This window comes from Colletotrichum siamense, assembly GCF_013390195.1.
Source record: "Colletotrichum siamense strain Cg363 chromosome Unknown KSG_Cg363_contig06, whole genome shotgun sequence".
Lineage (NCBI taxonomy): Eukaryota > Fungi > Ascomycota > Sordariomycetes > Glomerellales > Glomerellaceae > Colletotrichum > Colletotrichum siamense.
In genome coordinates, this window is record NW_023501019.1 from 878,708 (window position 1) to 899,869 (window position 21,162).

Here is a 21,162-nt window from a genome sequence, read left to right on the forward strand (position 1 = left end):
TTCCTTATATAAGGCAAGGTTCCTGTAACCTTGGTGGCCGAGGCTGCCATGGTAAGTCCTAGTCCCTGTTCTCTCCGTTGGGTGTGATGTTGACTGACGTCCAGGCAGAGGAAAAGTTATCGTACCTTGTTTACCTCGTCTTCGTCTCTCTCGAGACCTCTGTGTCTTCCAGTACTGAGTATAGTACTTCTGTGTTCACACCTTGGGTTATATCTATTAGGGTTGCTTGGTCCTTTTCCATATCTGTACCTTGCTGTATATTGTACCTCGGCTATAAATGTGATACTCCACATCAATCTTTTGGCTTCGTATGTGACGCGTTTGTTAGCGCGATGCTTATCTGACGACAGAAAGGGAGCGGTGGCAATGGCCGTGGCGATGGCGGTGGTGAAGGAGCTGGTTCTGTGGCGCTTGTATGCTGTGGCGGTGGGCAGTGTCAGTGGGAACCTTGCTGGCTGGTGACCTGTGTGGCTGAACTTGGTTTTGGAATAAATACCCTGCCCCTCCCCGCTCCGCCATTCCGCTTTCATCCAAGCTTCTGTCTTGTCTTTCCCCCCAGAAACACCACTCATGCACGCCTTTATCACAGCTGGCCTTACCCCAAGATGGAATGTCGTTTCAACCTCCTGCAACTCCCTTTGGAGTTGCGACAAATGATCTATCGCGCCTATTTGCTCGTCGATGGCGGGTATATCTGCGATGCTGAGGCGCTTTTCACGGGCAAGCTCCGGGGTGTGGCCAAGTGCAGGCTTACGCAAGCCGATGGAAAGCCCATCGAAATGGCTCTCGTTATCACCTGCCGGGCTGTTGCGAAAGAAATGCTTCACGGCGGGTTAGCCTTGCGCGTCAACACGGTGGCTTTCTCGACCTTCTATTCTGATGAGTTCCGCCAGCTCGGTGAAAGACTCCAAGCTTTCAGGAGCAAGGACGTGGACTGCAACATATTCAACATGATGAGGAACGTTGGCAGCTGCCTCCAAGGCCCAGTGTACGATGCACTCAAAAACGCCTACCCGGTTTTTATGCCTGTCGTGGAGCATTTGAGGGGCGGAAACCCGAACACGGACCTCGTGGCGCCTCCGGATTCGAATTATGGCCAGGCGCCTTCGCTATACCGGGAATGCGTTAGACTCGCCCTCCGGCTTGCGTGTCGCTACTATGTCGATCAATTCAACGAGGCAATGAGAGAGGACTTCGCCATCCAGGAATCGTATGGTCGGAGGTATGTGCCTGATTATCACGGCCTTGCTGCTTGTTCCATTGAGCCCTGGATTATCCCTACGGACGACGATATTGCACAAATCATGTCGTACAACGGTTGGCCAGTTCCTTCACCCGATGATGAAGACTTCGAAATCCATCTTCCAAGGTCAGATGACCGCTCAAAATACAGGTTCTCCGCCGCCGCGTCTGCCATCTATTTCCTGGATTCCTTACCTTATCACAACCGGGCGCATCTACGTAACATAATTCTGAACGAGGACCGAGAAGCCGTATCGCAACCGGCATGCCATGTCCAAGGCCTCATTCCGTTCTGCAAGGAGAACCCTCTGCTACGGATTGAACGGAGATGCAGCTTGTGGGGTAACGTCTTTCGCCCAGATTGGTTATCCGGAGACCCCGACTCTAGGGTCGATCCGGAATGGGTACCAGACCCAAAGCTGAGGTCAAGCCAAGTCTCTCGAAACGTAGCCATGTGGATTATGGAGGCTCTGGCCCTGGAGCACCACGGCATGCCCCACGGCGCGTTTTCCCTTCTTCTCGACGGCGGCCCGGCACCTCAGCTGTGCGAGGAGATATTCCAGACCGTCGTCCAGCGGGACGTGGCGTGGCAGCTCGCCAGGGACGAGTCCCGCCGGCGCGGCTACCTCCCGGCCCGGACGTGGATAGAGAGGAATGGAGAACACCCGTGGCGACGGTCCTCCCACTACAGACCCGCCGAGTCCGACCATGGATACATCTACGAAGGGTTCCCGCGGGCCATGAGAGACGTTGCGGAGAAGAAGTCGGTCGTGCGTTGCAACTTCGACGTGGGCGTGCCGTGGGACGTGGAGCGGATCGTCGAGGAGCGCCGCGGCCGCGGCGAGCAGGAGTGGAACGAGGACTGGTTCGCGCACGACCCGCTTAGCTGGGAGACCGTGCCGCCTCTCCCCAGTTGGGCCGACTGTCTGCGGGAGGACGTCCTGCGTCCTGACGAGAATCCTCCGCCAAGAAGAGATAGTTTCGACGAGTGGCTCGACAGGTGGGACGAAAGTTCGGACTCGGACGATGACTGGGCTTTGTGAGCAACGGGCGGGAGAGAAAGTTGGGCTGTGAAGCACCGCAGATCAGGCTGTATTCATGCCGCCAATGTGAAAGCATGCGGCCTATCTTTGAGAAAGACGGTTAGCCAGGAACTGGATGCGACATTGTCAGCCAGCCGATCGGACGGTCCGCCGCCTCTCGATCTTCGGCGCTAACTTCGCAAGGGTGAATTTTGAAATCACAAATCTGGACGACATTACTGCGGGAGAAATCTGCTTCACCAGGAGTGCTTTTCACCTTTTGTTGTTGTTGTTTCTTTTGTCTTGCGCTGGAAAGTCAGTCCCAGTAAGTGTCACAAATCTCGTTAACAGCCAAGGTAGAAATACAAAGTAGTCGCGGCCCTCAACCGATTTGCTTTCTATCTCAATTCTCACGGTGGAATACTCGGCAATGTCGATGATGTAAGAATCTCGTCTTGTGTCTTTCCATTGATTTTGCGCGCTAATTCTGTCCAGAACTCCGAGCCTGGAGCGCCTCCTGAAGCCCCAGCCGCAGGGAGGGCAACTCCGGGCGCGTCTCCGTCATGGCTTCAAGTGTTTTCTATTTTTGGTCCCAAGGAGTGAGTCAAGTCAACCTTTGCAAACGTGACTTAAATCTCAGCCTGTAAGTGGATGCGCTGTGATATATAGGAGAATTTGCTGATGGTGCCGTCCTTGCGGAATCATTTGCAGTGATTGGGCTCAGAAAGGTCTGCAGGCTTGACGAGGCGGGCTCGTCTGACCACATTTAGCTTGGATCTTTGCCCGGCTCCATATATGGGCGATGCGTGTGAAGCCAGATTGCGCATTATTCTCGGGCTCGATGTGGTGGCGTCTCAGAAAATGGCCTCATGTGCAAAAGCATGGCTTTTTGGCCGCTACAGACGCTGCAGCCACATCTGTTTGGGTTTGCTTACCTGCCTGTGCATGACGTAGAATAGACAATGTTGTAGTGAATGTGTTACCTGACCTGTCGTCAAACTGCCATTCTCGCGTGTTCAACAACGCTCTCAGCTGTGTTGGGTCAAGCCATGCCTATGCCTCCTTAGTGTCATCGCAAGGTTGACACGCTGTAGCTCGAGAATCCATTTCTGGGACTGGCTGCTCACACCTCGCAGGTAAAAGGAATCGCTCAAGACGCTTCTGACGTTCTCAGTTGAAGATCACGTTACCAACTTGAAACTGCGGGCTGATTAAAGTTTTCCTGTGTCGATGCCACCTGTTCAGCTTACCTTTCTGGACATTGGCGTTTACGTGGACCCGAAAGTTCTGGTAACTGCTCAAATCAGTCTCATGGGAGGTAGAAACCAACTTTTACAGCTCTGAAAATGTTATCTGTCTGATTTACACCGTGGTAGCGATGCAAGCACACTGCTGGGCTGAAATACATGGCGGCGTCGCTACGTTTGAACTACTCTGTGCTGTACGTATGAGCATGAAACAGAGATTGATATCAATGGCGGGGGACAAGAATGTAATAAGACTCTTTCAACAGGACCTCCATTTTCCTTCAACATCTATCACGCTCGTCGAAACTCCTGGACGTTTGAGGGAGTCTATCGGATGGGCAATCAATCGCGTAACTCATCTCAAGACCGACACAGGTTAAAAGAATGGAGCTTGCTGCTCAATTTTGTATTTTAGTATTCAGCAACTTGAGTATTATGGGAGATTATGAAGGACTTTGTCAATCACCCAATCTGCAGCCAAATGATATGATGGTCTCCGTGGCAACGAGCCTTATCAACATTGAGCAAGTAGTCAGTCTCCCTGGTGTACCTGCAAACGCGTCCCCTGTGCGTTTCGTTTGGTTTTTGCTCTCTGCTATATTGCGATCATGTCTACGAATCATACCACAGCAGTACATCAAAATAACTACCCTCTGTGCACCCAAACAAAGAGAGACATCTGCTCACCCCCTAACGATACACCACACGCTCTTTCAGCAAACCTCCACCTCTGATTCAAATGCTCCACAACCTCCAGAGACTTCACAACCACCAAAAGAAAAGAAACCCAACCTGCCCGGACAACACCTTGAATGGGACCGTGACCAAATACAACCCACCGTCCACCACCACCCCCGCGCACCAAATCCCCTCGATCTACCAGCTAAACATACTCATTATATATGCACCCCTTCCAGCAGCAAAATTAGAATCAATCAACTTTGCAGAATAGGCCAACGTCTGCATCTAGACACAAATTCATTAGAAATCTGTGCAAGATCAAGTTGACTTAAACTCCAAAACAGCCCAACAACAGCCCTGATTTCTTACAAGACTCCACGGAGCGATTGCGTACGTGCTCCTTTTTATATCCAATGGTATGGGGACCTAACTAACTCGCTGTTTCATTGCTCAAGATCAAAACATCAGTAGCTTGAAGAATCCTTGGGGGCGACAATACCTCTTAGTCCCACTCGTTCTGTGTGCCAAGGCATCCCTTCTTTTCGTTGTCTTACCTGAATGATGCACGAGTGTTCGAAATGTCCCAGTCACAACTCGTCAAACATGAACTTCTCAACAGCACCATTCAAGTGTTTAATTCAACGCAAATGTCGTATTCTCACGGGAATCTATCGCGCTCTACTCTCACAGATTCTCTAGAAAACAAAGACAAACTCCTCATTTTGCAAATCAGTCAAATTCTCAAACGCCCTCGCGCCAACATCACCGGCCGTGGTGCCCTCGTCCCCAGCCGCAGCCATCTCCTGCCCATCTCCAGTGCCCGTCAACTGCCCCGCGGCCTGCATCCGCTCCGCCTCAGCCGCCGAGAACAGACTCGTGTCGATGATGATGGCGCTCTTGCCCATCGCCACGCGGCGCTTGCTGTGCGACTTGTTCAAGAACGCAAGGTACGCGCTCGTGGCACCGACCATGACGATGATCAGACAGTACAGCGCCAGGTTCGACCTCAGGCCGCGGGCGTACTGCGGCGCCTCGGAGGGCTTGTACAATAGGGGCCCGACGACGTTGCCGACGGACTGGCCGACGAAGAGGGCGGCCGAGGTGCACTTGCGCTTGGTGTCGCCGGCGGTGTTGGCGGCGGACCACGAGTAGATGAGGGGCGTGATACCCGGGTAGACGGAGATGAGGTAGTATCCCACGAGGCGGGCGGCGCGCTTGCTGGCGGAGTTGGGGAGGACCATGAGCATGACGCAGCCGACAATGGGGGGCACGCAGAGGCCGGCGATGACGGGGCCCTTTTTGTGGATCTTCGTGGCGATCCAGGAGCCGCCGACGGTGGAGACTAGCTGGACGGCGCCGAAGGGGATGTTGAAGAGGATGGTCTGGAAGGAGTCGAAGCCGAAGGACTTGACGATGAGGGGGCCGAAGGTGGAGATGCCGCCGGAGGGGATGCTGTGGGTTGTTAGTTAATCAGGGGGCGAAGTAGGGAGACATTGGGGACTAACGAGATGGAAAAGACGAGGGCGAACCAGATCCACGTCTTTGGGTCGCGCAAACTCTCCCAGAGATGGTCCCATCGCCACTCGCGCGACATGACGCCCTGCTGGTTCATGCGCAGGCGCTCGACGGCGATGACCTTGTCGTGGTCGTTGAGGAACTTTGCCTCAACGGGCGAGTCGGGCATGTAGAAGAACATGAGGACGGAGAAGGCGACGGTGATGACGCCGAAGAAGAGGAAGATGATTTGGTACTCCTTGAGCTTGGAGGAGATGTGGCCGAGACCGTAGGTGATGAGACTGCCGAACTGAGGTTCTGTTAGACGGTTGTCGCTGTGGTGAAGTGGAGGATCACACATACCATGTTGGTGAAGCCGTTCATAGCGTACCAGTAGCTGATGCGCAGGGTCTGCTCGCGACGGCGCCACCACATCTGGGTGATGGCGACAAAGGAGGGCGCGACAGACGCTTCGAACGTGCCGAGGAAAAATCTCGCGGCAAGCAGACCGCCAAAGTTGTGCGCAGCAGCCATGCAGGCCAGGGTCACGCCCCAGAAGGCGACCATGCAGCTGGTGAACTTGCCGATGGGCAGCTTGACGAGAGCCCAGGCAAGGGGGAACTGCATGACGAGCTGGGCGAGATACACAACCGAGCCAAGCCATGAGTACTGGTCACCGACCAGCCCGGTGTCCTCGATGAGGCCAAAGACGGAGGCGTATGCGAGGGTGGACTTGTCGATGCCCTGGAGGAAGTAGACGAAGAGCATCAGCGGCAGGATGACCATGTCGATCTTCCTCAGCACGCGCTTGTCGTCGTCGGCGGTGACGACGACGCGGTGCTCTGGCGAGGTGCCGGACTTGCCCAGCAGCTCGGCGGCGGCATCGCGGCGGTGGTTGGCGTTGGGGGGCTGCGCGTGCTCGACCTGGTCGACAGGCGGCTTGTTGGAGTCGTCGGTGGTGGCCATGGTGCCGTCGTCGTCTGTCTGCAGGTGAGGCTCGAGTTCAGGATCAGGCTGGACGAGTGTCGAGAAAAAACGTGGGACGGACGGCCGTGATATGGACGTCGACATTCTGGGGGCGGGAAGACATCGGGCGGTGGCCCCCCTGCCCGTCAACGACTCGGTCGCCGAGGAGCAGGGATGGGCTCAGGGCGGCGTCTTGTCTCTGGGCATCGGGACGAGAAAGACGCCCAAGGAGGCAATTTTCCCAGGCTGGAAGAAGAGGACGCACGTCGGCCAACGTCCGCGAGAGAATTGGCAGGGGTGGGCGGTCTCTGATTGGGCTGAGGTGAGGCTCTGTGACGGAAGGGCTCGGGATGGGATGAGCTTGAGTGTCGAGGCCTTGCCTTGTTGGTGCAGAGTGCCGCGTCTTCGTGGGGTCCCCTCGGGGAAGCGAGTCCCGTTTGGAGGCGGGTGGTGGTGTGGGCGGTGAGTGTGCGAATGAGAGCAGGATCCGAGTGCCGGCTGCCGCTCTGGCGGGATGGAGGAGAGACGAGAGACAGACGAGGGATGAGGTGGTTGTCGAATGATGGCGCTGGACGAGGACGGGGGATCGTGGTGGTCACGGGACGAAGGCCGATGGCTGAGGGCTGTGAGTGGTTCGTTCCATGTTTTGGGTCGCTGCTCCCCCACCGCAACACGGGGCCCCTTCTCCGCGCGGGGAAATGAGGGCGACTTTGGGGATGTCGGGGACGCCAGCTGGCCTTTTCATTCGTCCAATGTCGTGGGTGGGGGCCTTTTTGGCATTTTGTGAGGCAGCAGCGCTACGAGATGCCCCCTTCCCCAACGAACTGCCCAGCTTTTTGGTGCAAGCGTCGTGAGGAGCAGTGCGGGGGCAGAAGCATGAGCCATTGAAACATACTGGATAGCTTCATGTCGAGCAAGTAATCAAGTGATTGTCAGTGACGCAACGAGCCAGAGCTGGGAGACGGTTTCCGACGTGCGCTGCGAACCCCGAGACTAGCCTAGGTAATAAACAATTTGAAGCGTCCCCCAACCGAATCAAAGCCTTCACGAGCAAAGTGTCTCCGGTTTGTTCCCGCTCCTGTTCTCGTTAGCCCGCCGCCTTCCCGCCATCCGTCGAGAATGCCGCCCTCGATCGAGTATCCAGCCGACGTGCCGCCCCCATTCAGGAAAGCAGCCGCCGACATGACACTCCAAATCCACAATGATTGCGACGCGCCCCCACCGACGAGTCAGATTCTCGCTCCTGATACGGCCACAGCATGACTCTACCCCGCACGCATCCCGGGCGTTCCCCTTGGGGATGTGGGGTTCACGCAAAAAGTCGGGGGAGCCTTCTCCAATTACACCCCGCAATCCCGACACGACCCTCTTCGGCCTGTCATTGTCACGAATTCAACACCACGACGGCATCGTGCTCACGATCCGGCAACTCTAACCCTCCCTCGCCATACTGCCTGATGTCGTCTCGGTCTCCATCCGAGCCAGCGTCACAGAATGTCGGCCGACAGACCCCGAGACCGGCCCAGACGCGTCGCCATTGCCGTCCCCCCAACGACCCCTCAATCGTAACGTAACTTCCCTCGATTCGCCAATGCGCGTGTGCTGCACCCCACTACCCCTCCCCCTCCTCGACAATAAAAGCATCACGCACCAAGACATTGACGTCTGCCTTTGAGCTTGTTGCTCCTTGACCCAAACCACACACTCCAAAATGCTCCTCCAAAACGAGAGAACACCGGTAAAGTACGCGCCGCAAGAGGCCGCACAGGGCGCCGTCCTCGCCCCGGCCTCGCTGCAGCTGCAGTCCTCCGACGCCGAGATCGAGCCCTTCACCTTCACATTCGAGGTCGTCCGCCCGAACGTCTTCCGTACCACCTACTCCTCCGCCTCGCGTCCGATCCCCCCCTTCGCCAGCGCCCAGCGCCCAAGCCCAGACTCGTGCCCCAAGGACGTCGCCTCATCATCGGACAAGACCTCCCGCTCCTTCACAACCTCCGCCGCAAAGGCCTCCATCGAGTGGTCCAACGCGCCCATCCTGTCCATCGACCTCAAGGACGCCACCACCAAGAAGCCCCTCCACCAGGACCTCCCCTTCCGCTCCTACTCCGCCGACGGCGCCGGCGTCGCCCACTACTCCGTCTACAAGAAGGGCACCCTCCACGTCGGCCTCGGCGAGAAGGCCGCTCCCATGGACCTCTCCGGCCGCGGCTTCACCATCTCCGCCTCCGACACCTTCGGATACGACGCCTACCACAGCGACCCCCTCTACAAGCACATCCCCCTCCTCATCAACGTCACCCAGGACGCCGGCGCCGTCGGCATCTTCTCCACCGCCCACTCCCGCTCCACATGGTCCATCGGCTCCGAGCTCGACGGCATGTGGGGCGCCTACAAGGTCCACCGCCAGGCCCACGGCGGCCTCGAGGAGTACATCATCGTCGGCCAGACCGTCGCCGACGTCGTCCGCTCCTACGCCGAGCTCGTCGGCTTCCCCCTGCGCGTGCCCCGCTATATGATGGGCTACATCGGCGGCGGCATGAAGTACAGCATGGAGGACTCCCCGCGCGCCCACGACTGCATCATGGGCTTCATCGCAAACTGCGAGAAGCACGACATCCCCTGCACCGCCTTCCAGATGAGCTCCGGCTACACCGTCGCCGAGGTCGAGCCCAAGACCCGCAACGTCTTCACCTGGAACCGCCACCGCTTCCCCGACCCGCGCGCCTTCACCAAGGAGGCCCACGCCCACGGCGTCCGCCTGCTCGCCAACATCAAGCCCTACGTCCTCGCCACACACCCCGAGTACAAGAAGCTCTCCGCGGCCGGCGCCTTCTTCAAGGACCCCAAGACCGGCAGGACCGCCGTCACCCGCCTCTGGAGCGCCGGCGGCGGCGAGAGCGGCGAGGGCAGCCACATCGACTTCACCAGCAACGCCGGCTACCAGTGGTGGTACGACGGCGTCGTCGGCCTCAAGAAGGTCGGCATCGACGTCATGTGGAACGACAACAACGAGTACACCGTCCCCGACGACCAGTGGCAGTGCGCCCTCGAGAAGACCGACCTCGTCCCCATCCCTGCCGGCCTCGACCGCAAGGACGTCGGCATCTGGGGCCGCGCCATCCACACCGAGCTCATGGGCAAGGCCTCCCACGACGCCACCATCGAGGGCAAGCCCGACGAGCGGCCCCTCGTCCTCACCCGCAGCGCCACCGCCGGCACCATGAAGTACTGCGGCAGCTCCTGGTCCGGCGACAACGTCACCGCCTGGGCGTCCATGAAGGGCGGCAACTCCCTCGCCCTCAACGCCTCCTTCTCGCTCCTCCACTGCTACGGCCACGACATCGGCGGCTTCGAGGGCCCCCAGCCGACCCCCGAGCACCTCGTCCGCTGGATCCAGCTCGGCGTGCACTCGCCCCGCTTCGCCATCAACTGCTTCAAGACCTCCGACGAGGACAACCTCGTCGGCGGCGTCATCGAGCCGTGGATGTACCCCGCCGCGACCCCGACCATCCGCGCCGCCGTCAAGCGCCGCTACGAGCTCGTGCCCTACACCTACTCCCTCAACCTGCGCGCGCACGCCACCGCCGTGCCCCCGCAGCGCTGGACCGGCTGGGGCTACGAATCCGACCCGGAGGTGTGGACGCCCGCCGTCAAGGCCGGCGACACGCAGTACTGGTTCGGCGACACGCTCCTCATCGGCGGCGTGTACGAGCCCGGCGCGGACTCCGCAAAGGTGTACCTCCCCAAGAAGGGTGGCGCCGCGCAGGATTTCGGGTTCCTCAACACGAACGCGCCGTACGAGCACTTCGCCGCGGGCGAGTGGCACACCGTCCTCGCGCCGTGGTACGCCTCCATCCCCGTCCTCGCGCGCATCGGCGGCGCCGTGCCGGTGGGCAAGCCCCTTCCGACAACGGCGGCGGCGGCCGAGGACCCGGAGTTCCCCGGCACGGCGAAGGACGACTGGCGCGGCGTGGAGATCTTCCCGGCGCCGGTGCAGCGCGGCGACGGCACGGCGGAGAGCGTGTCCGACGACGACGTCAAGGGCGTCGTGTTTGAGGACGCCTGGTTCGAGGACGATGGCATCAGCCGCGAGCAGCCTGCCGAGTACAAGTTCACCGTCACATACGAGATTGTGGGTGGTGAGATTGCGGTTGCGGTGCGGGGCGAGGTTGTCGCGGGCGATGGCGCGAAGTGGAAGCCGTTGTGGGCTGAGAAGGGCGTCGATGTGGTGTTGCCCGTGGGCGAGGAGAGGGGTGTAAGTGGTGCGACGGAGAAGGCGCTGGACGCGAGGGGGAGACGGGTGTGGAATGTGGCGGTCAAGTGGGCTTAGATATGCCGAGATTAAAATGTTAAAATTTGAAGTTTTTGGATCAAGTTCATCTGATGTGTCTTTCAGCAAGAGTTCATGCGATTTTGACCCTGCCAATGGATCTCTGCCGGGAATTCGCGATGTTCTGTGCAGAGTTGCATCTTGACCCGATTCGCCGCCTGGGACGTGCATCGAGGACCCGTAAATGGGTCCAAGAGAAACTGCGCCGATGGTTTAGTGGTAAAATTCTCCGTTGCCATCGAGCAGCGTCGGGGAGCCGGGGGTTCGATTCCCCCTCGGCGCATCTTTTTGGGCAGGCAGACACCGTTTGCGTTTCGTTCATTCTGTCCCTTTTTTAGCGTCCATTGATTCATGACAAGGCTTTGTTCGAACAGTGACAAGTTCGTTTCGTTGCAGTGACATCAGCGCCTCCATTTCTCAAAGGAAACAAGACACCTGAATCGCCAAATTGATGCACCCATGACAAAAACAGACAGTCAAGACCGCGAGGAAACAACGCACCTAAGGCGAAATCTGTCAAGGCGCATCAATCCATTGCCCGAACCTATACGCCAGACGGATAGATGCCCGAGCCCGCGGTCGTCAGATTAGAAATCTTACGGGCGGAAAACTTGGTGTCCATCCCGCTGACAGCAGCGACAGGGGGGCCCCACACCATGACGCACACAACTCCCCTCCGTATCGCCAATCACCGCTCCGATTCGTCCGTTTCGCAGCAGCTGCCGAGACCCGATGCGATTCTGCAAGAATCCAGCATCTCTAATACTCCTTTCCACGGACGTCCACGGCAGATGTGAGTTCCTTTCAGTTCGGTGTTTGATTCGCGTGAGCCAATGAGCAGCCCCGAGGGGCACCCTCCGAATGCCGAGCGGGCACGGCGCTAAGGCAGACGCTGCCGGGCCGCACTTCGCACCCGACCGCCGTCTAGAAGGGCCACCCCCGTCTGTCTCCAACGCTCAACAATGTAACGCTCTCATGGTCTGGAATCCATTACAAAGCATCGTGGGCGGTTTCAAAGCATGGCACGTCAGTTGCTCCGCTTCGCCCAGGGGATGTGGAATAAACTGGGCTTCCATCGCAGCTGGACATAAAACCTGCCAGGCCGCTGATTCTCCCTCTCCATCTCCCACACCCACAAACCTCTCTATAGACACAACAGACCTTCACGCTACAATGTCACCAACAAGATACCCCGCCGAGGCCGTCGACCCCGCCCCCCTCGCGGCGCCCCTCCCGCTGCCCTTCTCGGGCAAAACGGCCCCCAACCGCTTCCTCAAGGGCGCCATGACCGAGCGCCTCTCGACCTGGGACCCCGCCGTCCCGGCCAATCGCGGCGTCCCCACCCCGGAGCTCGTCAACGTCTACCGCCGCTGGGGCGAGGGCGGCTCCGGCCTCATCCTCACGGGCAACTTCATGCTCGACTACGACCAGCTCGAGGCCGCTGGCAACCCCATCATCCCACGCTCCGCGCCCTTTTCAGGCGAGCGCTTTGACGGCTTTCGGAGAGTCGCTGAGGCGGCCAAGAAGCATGGCAGTTTGGTGCATGCGCAGCTGAGCCACCCGGGGAGACAGGTTGCGAGCAACATCAATCCGCACCCCATCTCGGCGAGCGATGTGCAGCTTGAGGGCGAGATGAATGGGTTGACATTCGGCAAGCCGCGCGCCATGGGCCCGGAGGATTTTGAGAAGGTGATTGGGGGGTTTGCGCACGCGGCGGAATATTGTCACAAGGCGGGCTATGACGGCGTGCAGCTGCACGGCGCGCACGGGTATCTGCTCGCGCAGTTCCTCTCGCCGACGACGAACAAGCGCACGGACAAGTACGGCGGGTCCCTCGCCAACCGCGCGCGGATCATCTTGGAAATCGCTGCCGCCATCCGCGCGCGCGTAACGGACCCGGGCTTCAGCATCGGGATCAAAGTCAACTCGGTCGAATTTCAGGAGGGCGGGTTCTCGACCGAAGACTGCAGCGAGCTGTGCGCCGTCCTTGAGGAGCACAAGTTTGACTTTGTGGAGCTGTCGGGCGGGACGTATCAGTCTTTGGCCTTTGAGCACAAGCGCGAGTCCACGAAGAAGCGCGAGGCCTTCTTCCTGGATTTTGCGGAACAGATCGTCGGCAAGCTGAACAAAACGCGGGTGTACGTCACCGGCGGGCTGCGGACGGTGGCCGCGATGGTGAAGGCGCTGGAGACGGTGGACGGGGTGGGCCTGGCGCGGCCGGTGTGCAACGAGTTCGACCTGCCCAAGAAGATCATCGAGGGGAGGGCGGGGAGCTCGGTGCTGACGCTGCTTGGGGAGGATGATTTCATGTTGACGAATATATTGGCTGGCACGCAGTAAGTTCTTCTTGCGTCTGATGATTTGTGAAGATGGGATTGCTAATTATTGGTGATGCAGGATTCGTCTGGTGGGCAAGGATAAGGAGCCGCTTGATGTCAGCCAGGAAAAGTACAAGGAGGTGTTTGAGAAGTCGCTGCAGAAGTGGGCGCAGGGCATGGCGGAGAACAGTGATGGCTCTAAGTATGGGTACATTGACATTGAGGGCACGACGCTGCAACCCTTTGGCACGCCGTATGCCGCTGCTGCGTGAGGTTGATTTTGATTTGGATGAATAACAAGTCTAGAGTTAGATAGACGAAGCGTGTCGATACGGCATTGAGATTCAATTAACCTGGTTTCTGGTTGATTGGGCTTGCTTCAGCCACATTGCGCCGCCACAACAGCCACATCATGATGCTGGGTGAATTATGAATTGAGGCTCACACGAACGGGGAAAACAGCCCAGAAGAGTGAGAAAAAAGATTGGAACTTGAGTTTTCAAGAATCTTAAGAATTTACTGTTGTCAGATGGATTCGATCAAAACTCAATTCGGCATCCCATCATTCACCAGCTCGGTCTGCACGGTCCTCACCGAATCGACCAAGGTGAGCCCGGCAACCGAGGGGCAGTGACGCTGACCCCCCAAAAAAGCCCCCGCCTTCCCCCGCTAATACGACCTGGTTGCCGCTGCCCCTTGGCCATCCCTGCCGTTTTCAGGGGGCTTCCCACGCCGCCACAGCTAAGTTCAGCTCCTGTCTGTCACCAACCCAATTTCTCGCTTTCATCCCAACTCTGACCTGCCATCCTTTCTCCTTCCCGCCCTCCACCACCACCACCACCACCACCATCGCGACGCCCTTCGTTTTTCTTCTTCCCAAAAGCGATGCCTACGGTCACAACTTCCAACACCACATTCCCACACTCTTGCTAGACTCTCCATCACAACCATGTACGCATCCCCCACTCCCGCCAGTGACGTAACACCAGCTAACCACCACCCCCCAGGATCGAGCCCTCCCTCCGCGTCCGCCGCGCCATCACGGCCAACGACCCCCTCCTCGTCAAGCGCATCCTCAAATCCCACCCGGGCCTCCTCCACAACCCCGACTCCTCCCCGCTCGGCCTCTCCAACTCGAACCTCCACCTCGCCGCCTCCCTCGGCCACCTGCCCATCTGCCGCGTCCTCCTCGACGCCGGCCACGAAGACCCCGACCCGGCCCTCAACGAGTCGCACCAGACCGCCCTCATGCTCGCCGCCGCCGCCGGCCACACCGACGTCGTCCACTTCCTCTGCGAGCGCACCCCGCACGTCATCCTGCGCCGCGACATCCGCTGGCGCGACGCCATCATGGAGGCCTCCCGCGGCGGCCACGACACGGTCCTGCAGATCCTGCTGACCTACGTCCCCAGCGGCGCGCGCGACGCCGTGAAGAGGGCGGACTTGGACGGCAACACGGCACTGCACTTTGCGAGCGGGAACGGGAACCTGTTGGTGCTGAGGACGCTGCTGGCTGCCGGCGCGGATGCGGAGAGGCGGAACATGTGGAGCTGGACGGCGATGAGTTACAGCGCGACGGTGCAGGCGGAGGTGTACCTCAAGGGCTTGGTCACGGAGGTGGAGAGGCGGAAGATGGTGCGGCGGGAGGTGGAGGAGCTGAAGAAGGCGGGCGGCGTGAGGGTTGTTGAGGAGGATGTCGAGGTGGAGGATTGAGCGGGCAGTCGTGGAGGAGGACGTTTACACGAGCACGATGAGCTGGATGGGCTGAAGACGGCCCAGCGGCGGTTTGGGGACTGCTGAGAGCTGCGAGCAACGCGGGAATGCCGGAGTTAGGCACCCATGTCGACTGCGCCCCACCGTCGAAGCAGTCGAGTTGTCTGGCAGGTTCTCGATGTGCAGCAGGTTTTGGTCACCACTACGCCACAGACTTGGAACTGAGAGACGGAACAGCGGCGGCCAATCACTCGCCAATACGCAGGGCGTTCGAGAAAGCGGAAATGCACCATCAAGATTGACGACGATCGCGACCTTAGAGCGAGATTGCCAATCAAAGATGGCGCGGTGGAGACTTGGGAGCTCAGCTAGGGACAGCTTCTCATTGGCGGAAGGACAGGCCTCACCAAATCAAAGGCATTTGGCGTCGGCGTCAGCCACAAATGGAGCGCCACTTTCGCGCCACACCACTCAAGCTAGCAATACATCACAATCAACCAAACATGGACTCAGAGCGAATCGCATGCGAGTCGAGTTTGCGACTGAATCGTCGCGGTCGGGTCAATTGTGCACCTTGAAGGACGCATCCAGTTGGAGTGATTCATCGACATGCACGTCAGCTGCAATTCATCTCATCACGATATTCCAGAACCAAACAGCACCCAGCATGTCACGCCCGCGGATGGCCCTTCGTCTCATAGATCCGGCATCCTCGTCACTCTCCATCACAGATGCCATTCTGGATGTCAATGATTCACTCATCCAGCTTCGCCTCAAGACTGCTATAAATTGTCGTCATCGGCTGCTTCTGTCGCAAACATGCCAACAGCATCACACAAAAGCACCTTCTCCCGCTACACAGTTCAATCCTTCAGTTAACCTCATCACCTCATCATCAGTCACCGTGGCTTCCCAACACTCCTCCGAAGAGGAGCCAGAGTACCTCCCGTACCCCGCAACCAAGTTGATCATCGGCCAGTACTACATCTGCTCGCGCAATCCTCCGCACTGGGGCTGGCTCATCGTCGGGACCTTCTACGACCCGGACAACAACCCCGTCTGGAGCACCGAAATCTTTGCCTTTCAGCGCGACACGCGCGGCGATCAGACAGATTTGCAATCAGTCTCCTCGTCTGACTCGGGTGAGTCACTGCCATCTACACAGACTTATTCACTGCGTGCTTGCAAGCACATTCTGTCTTATAAATTGCCAGCTTACACCCTCCAGGCTCATCCGCAGAACAAGAGTTGACTGCACGATTCTCCAACAGCCTCCGTTTCAACACTTCAGCTTCAACTCACAACCACAGCCTCTGGGATCCAACGCTCGCAGGACCTGTCCCCGGCCACTGGATCACACAGTACGACCCCCACATCAACAACTGGGTAAACACCTGGCAACCGCACCACCACCCCGTCTAATACAATGTCGAACCCCGTCAACGGCCCCGACGCCGACGCGCGCCGGCCCCCCTGGGGCCCCAACACCGGCTACCAGCTCCCCCGCTACGGCGAGCCCTACATCCCCCACCCGGGCTGGACCTCCGCCTCCTACGGCTACCCCTACCAGCCTTCCCAATACTACTACCAACCCCCGGCCTCGCCCTACCCCGGCGCGACATCCTACTCCTGGTCCACCCCCTCCGCGCCTCCGCCCGGCGGCTACACAACCTACCCCCTCCAGCCCTCCGGCCAAGCCCACCCCTTCGCGCGCACCACCGCCGCCGGCCTCCCGGCGCTCGACCCGCGCAACCCGGCCGCGCACCTCTCCAACTCGACGGGCGGCACCGGCTGCGAGCCCGGGTACAACTACTTCTTCCCGGCCGCGCACACCAAGATCCACGTGTTCCGCAGCACCACGCCGCCGTGGCAGCTGCCGGCCAACGCGCGCATCCAGTTCGCGGCGTTTCACGTGCCCGTCAACACGTCCCTGGCGGAGCTGCTCAAGGGCTTCGGCGCGACGAACCCCGTGCCCAAGAAGAACAAGTGCTACGAGATCGTGCAGGCGGGGAACGGGAAGTGGTACCGCGGGCTGTGCTTTGCCGGGGACGATAAGGATATGATGAAGAAGTGCTTGAAGGATGTCGGGTGGGATGGGACGAGGACGGGGCAGCCGGGGGGGAAGCCGGTTGTTTGTCTTTGGGTTGTGAAGGATTAGGTGGTGGTGGTCTATCTTCTGCTTTTTTGGTTTTGATGTTGCGAATGACATCTGCGGTTTGGGATCGGCGTTTAGGGTGGGTCACAAGAGACCCCTAGTTTCAGTTCCAATTCAAGCTTATTTTCATGCATGTGTTTGTATCTAATTCATAAAAGTCCATTCGCACTTTGTGAACTTCCTTCATTTGCTAAATCTTCGAGTCAGCAGTCTACGGAATGAAATGAGGTACATTTCGACGGGGGAGCAATGTGTGATGATTTCTGCGGTAAGCGAGATGACGCTGGTGTTTGTTCCCACCATCTCGGTCGCGGACGAAAGCCACACGTTCGCATTCTGTTGAAGGACAGTTCGATGGGGAAGAAACCTCCGAGTGATAACTAGAAGTAATGCAACGTTGAGATGGCTGTTTGCGGAGAGTTTTGAGCCTGTCGGCTGTCAAACATCGTGGCCAAGGATTAAGCGTACCAGAGATCAGAGGCTTGGCGGGACGATCAACCGGTGATGCGGGGCTTGAGGATCGTGTGACGAGCGCGGCATGATGGTTGGGCTGCGATGTGCTTGAGGATGGTGTCCGCCAAGCATGTAAATGCTTATTTGAATGCCACTTTCGTTGAAATTCATTTGAGAAGGGGCTTATTGGGAAAAAATTTCAGCTGTAATCAATGAGTCGACTTCATGATTTTATTCCGTTGTGAAATCCACCTCTTTAGACAAGAGCCAGTCTAGATCATTTGCCCACAATCCGAATCACAGAACCATTGAAAAAGGGGTGCCTCATCTCGTTGCCCAATTTCAAAAGGGCCCCAACACGAGTATTCGCAAAAAGGACAAACACCAGTCCCCAATCATGACATAAGCCCGCTGCAAAAAAGGCGAGACATTCCCATCCCGCGACTCCAGGGCTCGGTACGCCTCCCGTAGCGCCTTGGCGCAAATCAATACTCGACGCCGAGCCCCGGGGCCCGGCCGCGTGTGGATCCGTAAACTCCCAGAATCGGCCGCATCCGAGGGCGGCGGCGGTCCTGTAATTTGAGGTGTCCGCCGACCTTGGTCCGGGCCAATCACAGGACGGCGCTACCGGCTCCCACCTCACTTACACGGTAAGCCCACCCATGAACGCTTCTATTCGGTCTTCACTTTGAGCATAGGTCGGACTCACGCTCTCCCACGAGAAACCGTCTTGGCGATGACCCGCTGCAACTCTCGAAAATGGCTTCACTCGCCTACACGCAACGGCCTTCACATATATCCCGCCGTCAAGCGCACCCGAGTGCCTCGTCCTCTCGCACCCTCCATCCGCCTTCTTTTTCTTCGATTTCTCGGGAGAACTGACTGGCTCACGTTCTGCCCGTGCATCCTTTCACCCAGTCACTCATTACACCACACTCATTCACCATGCCCTCCCTCACCTCCTCCCTCCTCCTCGCCTTCGCGGCCACCACCCTCGCCCACCCCTCCCCCTCCCGCTCCAAAGCCGACCTCGACCCGGCCGTCTGGTCCTCCCTCGCCAACCACCACCCGGCCCCCCACGCCGCCGCGCGCAGCCTCCTCTCCCCGCAGACCCGCAACCGCCCGACGAAGCGCCAGTCCGGCTTCTCCCCGCCGTCCGCCCTCGCCGCGCCCCTGAAGGAGGTCTGGGCGCACTACGAGTCCACCTACGACGGCGCCGTCACGGGCAACAAGAACTGGGGCTGGGACCAGCTCGTCGCGACCAACGGCAGCCTCAACATCTGCGTGCGCTGGGACTCCTCCGCGACGGTGACGGCCGCGCAGCGCACCAAGATTGCGAGCGCGTACGCGGCGCAGTACCAGAAGTGGTTCAAGTGGCTGTACGGGTACGACGGGTTCCCGTTTGCGAAGGTGGATGTGAATGTGGTTGCGTGGGCGGTGAAGGACGCGAGTCTGCTGGAGGGCAGCACCGACGGGCTGGATGTGTATACCACCTACAAGGATGGGGACGGCGTCCCGGCGTGCGCGACGGAGTGCGATCGCGCGGCGCATATAGATGGGGACTTCAGCGGGTGCAAGGCTGGTGCGGATCGGCGGTTTGAGCACAGCCTGTGGCTGACGGACGGGCTCGAGGGCGGGTTCGGGTATGATTGGGGACAGCAGATTGGGCGGGAGTACATGATCAACAACCTGGACTCTGAGAGCATTCACATCTTGCTGCATGAGATGGGACACACCTTTGGTCTGGATGATTGTGAGTTTCTTTTGATTCTTTGATGGTGGATTGGTTGCTAACCAGCAAAAATCAGTCTACGACTGGACCCCGACCGGCGTGTCCAACTTCATCATGCTCGCGGGCTCGTCCATGGAGATCACCGACTTCGACGGCTGGATGTACCGCAACTGGTGGTACGAGCTCTCGCGCAGCCGCGGCTGGACGAAGGCTACTTCCGCAACGACGCCTGCCGCCACCGCTTCCGCCTCTGCGTCTGCTGCGCCCGCCGTCAAGGAGGATGCCGCTGAAGAGGTCTCTGAGCCCGTTGCGTCGTCTACTTCCGTCGCTGCTGCCCCCGCCGCCACCTCCGCCGCCGCCGAGTCTGCCGCCGGTGCCTCGGCTGCGAAGTGGGCCCAGTGCGGCGGCGCGGGGTACACCGGCCCCACTGCCTGCGCGGCCGGGTCGACTTGCACGAAGTCGAGCGAGTGGTATTCTCAGTGCTTGTAGATGCAGTATGAGACTTTGATGGAGAACCTGGGGAGGCTCGTGGAAGTGTTCCGGGGGGCGAGACGGTGGTTCCTGATTCGGCGCAGGCTGCGGGCCGCATGCGCTTTTGATTCGTTATATTTATTGTCTTCGGACTTGTAAATTACATTTTAGCTCACACTTGTAAATAAGAAATGGACATCCTTGATCCACGATTCTGTCTTTGGTGGGCAATTGTCTCGTGGAAAGCTGAATCCTGTATGAGCGCGGCATGCACCCATAGTTCTGATTTGATCTCTGTTCCCATCGAGGGGAACATGCGAGTTTTCATTCGCACACCACGCATGAACATCTTGCTTAATCATGTTCCGCTGGATTCATGTCGATAGGCCAGCTTGATTGACTACGATTTCGTCTCAGTCGCATGTGTAGTTGGGAACCCATCCACTCCACATCCAATCAGACCACTCCAAGTTTTGGGCAACCCCTCCCGTTGCCAGTGCAACCGACGCGTCGGCCCCAAACTGAATCCCTCCCTGTGTGGCGAGGCACTGAGGCGCACCAAGACAGGGGTGATGAACCTGTGGTGGGCCGCCGTCCTCAAAAAGGAACTCCGACTTCAGTGACTTCACTGTACGTAAGGTACCTGGACAGGGCACCCTCAGGGGGGGAGGGCGTGGGCGGCGATCAGGGGCAACACCCTTGAACGGGGTGTGTGTACTTGTGGGGGCATCCCTGGTTTAGCGCGGACAGGGGATGTTGCAGGGTACGGGACGCAGTGGAGGCTGGGACATCGGGTGGCGTCGGCAGGGCAGCGGGACGGGCATGGGTAATAAGCTTATTTCTGAGTCTGTTTAACCCCCTGTCGCCGGTGTCGGATGTGGCGCTACAAGGGTGGGGATCGGCGCGAGCTTGGTTTGACGACATGCGGCCATCGTGTAAGTCGTCTTGGGAGGAAGAATGTTTGAGCAGATGATTGCGAATTGAGATACATGCTGATTATTGAATTGTACACGGAAATCGATGCAATGTGTACCTCTCAACCCTTGAGTGCGATGCAGCTTGCCTATCCTCATAACGTCTCGGCGATGGTGGCACCAACCCCAACCCCCTAAGCTGACTGAGAATGTGACGCTGAGATTGGCACAATCACCCCGTGAGTGAGACCTGGATGACGCAAGGTTTATCAATCAAAACGTTGCAAGCCATGTATTATTCAGTCTGAGAGATAGGCAATTGAGACGAAGGTATAATGATAGTAGGGTTGGTGGAGGTGTACTTGGGAATCTTGATCGGAGCTGCAAAATAGGTTTTAACGGAGATATTAACACAGTTATTTCT

The 21,162-nt window shown here is 58.5% G+C and overlaps 7 protein-coding genes across 7 annotated transcripts; 6 read left to right on the forward strand and 1 right to left on the reverse strand.

The window, feature by feature from the left end:
• Positions 1 to 605: 605 nt before the first annotated feature.
• On the forward strand, positions 606 to 2,285 carry CGCS363_v009243 (uncharacterized protein; the record flags this gene model as incomplete). Its single annotated transcript, XM_036641092.1, has 1 exon — positions 606 to 2,285. One exon carries the CDS (start codon positions 606 to 608, stop codon positions 2,283 to 2,285), a length of 1,680 nt encoding a protein of 559 aa, XP_036493287.1.
• Positions 2,286 to 4,887: 2,602 nt separating this feature from the next.
• CGCS363_v009244 (putative transporter) lies at positions 4,888 to 6,652 on the reverse strand (the record flags this gene model as incomplete). The annotated part of the gene is made up of 3 exons (XM_036641093.1): positions 4,888 to 5,644; positions 5,698 to 5,996; positions 6,050 to 6,652. 3 exons carry the CDS (start codon positions 6,650 to 6,652, stop codon positions 4,888 to 4,890), a joined length of 1,659 nt encoding a protein of 552 aa, XP_036493593.1.
• A 1,711-nt stretch (positions 6,653 to 8,363) lies between these two features.
• Positions 8,364 to 10,982, forward strand: GANC (Neutral alpha-glucosidase C; the record flags this gene model as incomplete). Its single annotated transcript, XM_036641094.1, has 1 exon — positions 8,364 to 10,982. The coding sequence occupies one exon, from the start codon at positions 8,364 to 8,366 to the stop codon at positions 10,980 to 10,982; it is 2,619 nt and encodes an 872-aa protein (XP_036493592.1).
• Positions 10,983 to 12,155: 1,173 nt separating this feature from the next.
• On the forward strand, positions 12,156 to 15,013 carry nadA-0 (NADH-dependent flavin oxidoreductase nadA; the record flags this gene model as incomplete). Its single annotated transcript, XM_036641095.1, has 3 exons — positions 12,156 to 13,318; positions 13,380 to 13,568; positions 14,308 to 15,013. 3 exons carry the CDS (start codon positions 12,156 to 12,158, stop codon positions 15,011 to 15,013), a joined length of 2,058 nt encoding a protein of 685 aa, XP_036493591.1.
• Positions 15,014 to 15,680: 667 nt separating this feature from the next.
• Positions 15,681 to 16,265, forward strand: CGCS363_v009247 (uncharacterized protein; the record flags this gene model as incomplete). Its single annotated transcript, XM_036641096.1, has 2 exons — positions 15,681 to 16,155; positions 16,228 to 16,265. The coding sequence occupies 2 exons, from the start codon at positions 15,681 to 15,683 to the stop codon at positions 16,263 to 16,265; spliced, it is 513 nt and encodes a 170-aa protein (XP_036493537.1).
• Positions 16,266 to 16,439: 174 nt separating this feature from the next.
• Positions 16,440 to 17,171, forward strand: CGCS363_v009248 (uncharacterized protein; the record flags this gene model as incomplete). The annotated part of the gene is made up of 1 exon (XM_036641097.1): positions 16,440 to 17,171. One exon carries the CDS (start codon positions 16,440 to 16,442, stop codon positions 17,169 to 17,171), a length of 732 nt encoding a protein of 243 aa, XP_036493598.1.
• Positions 17,172 to 18,566: 1,395 nt separating this feature from the next.
• On the forward strand, positions 18,567 to 19,842 carry GH6D (putative exoglucanase GH6D; the record flags this gene model as incomplete). The annotated part of the gene is made up of 2 exons (XM_036641098.1): positions 18,567 to 19,374; positions 19,430 to 19,842. 2 exons carry the CDS (start codon positions 18,567 to 18,569, stop codon positions 19,840 to 19,842), a joined length of 1,221 nt encoding a protein of 406 aa, XP_036493346.1.
• Between the last annotated feature and the right edge of the window lie 1,320 nt (positions 19,843 to 21,162).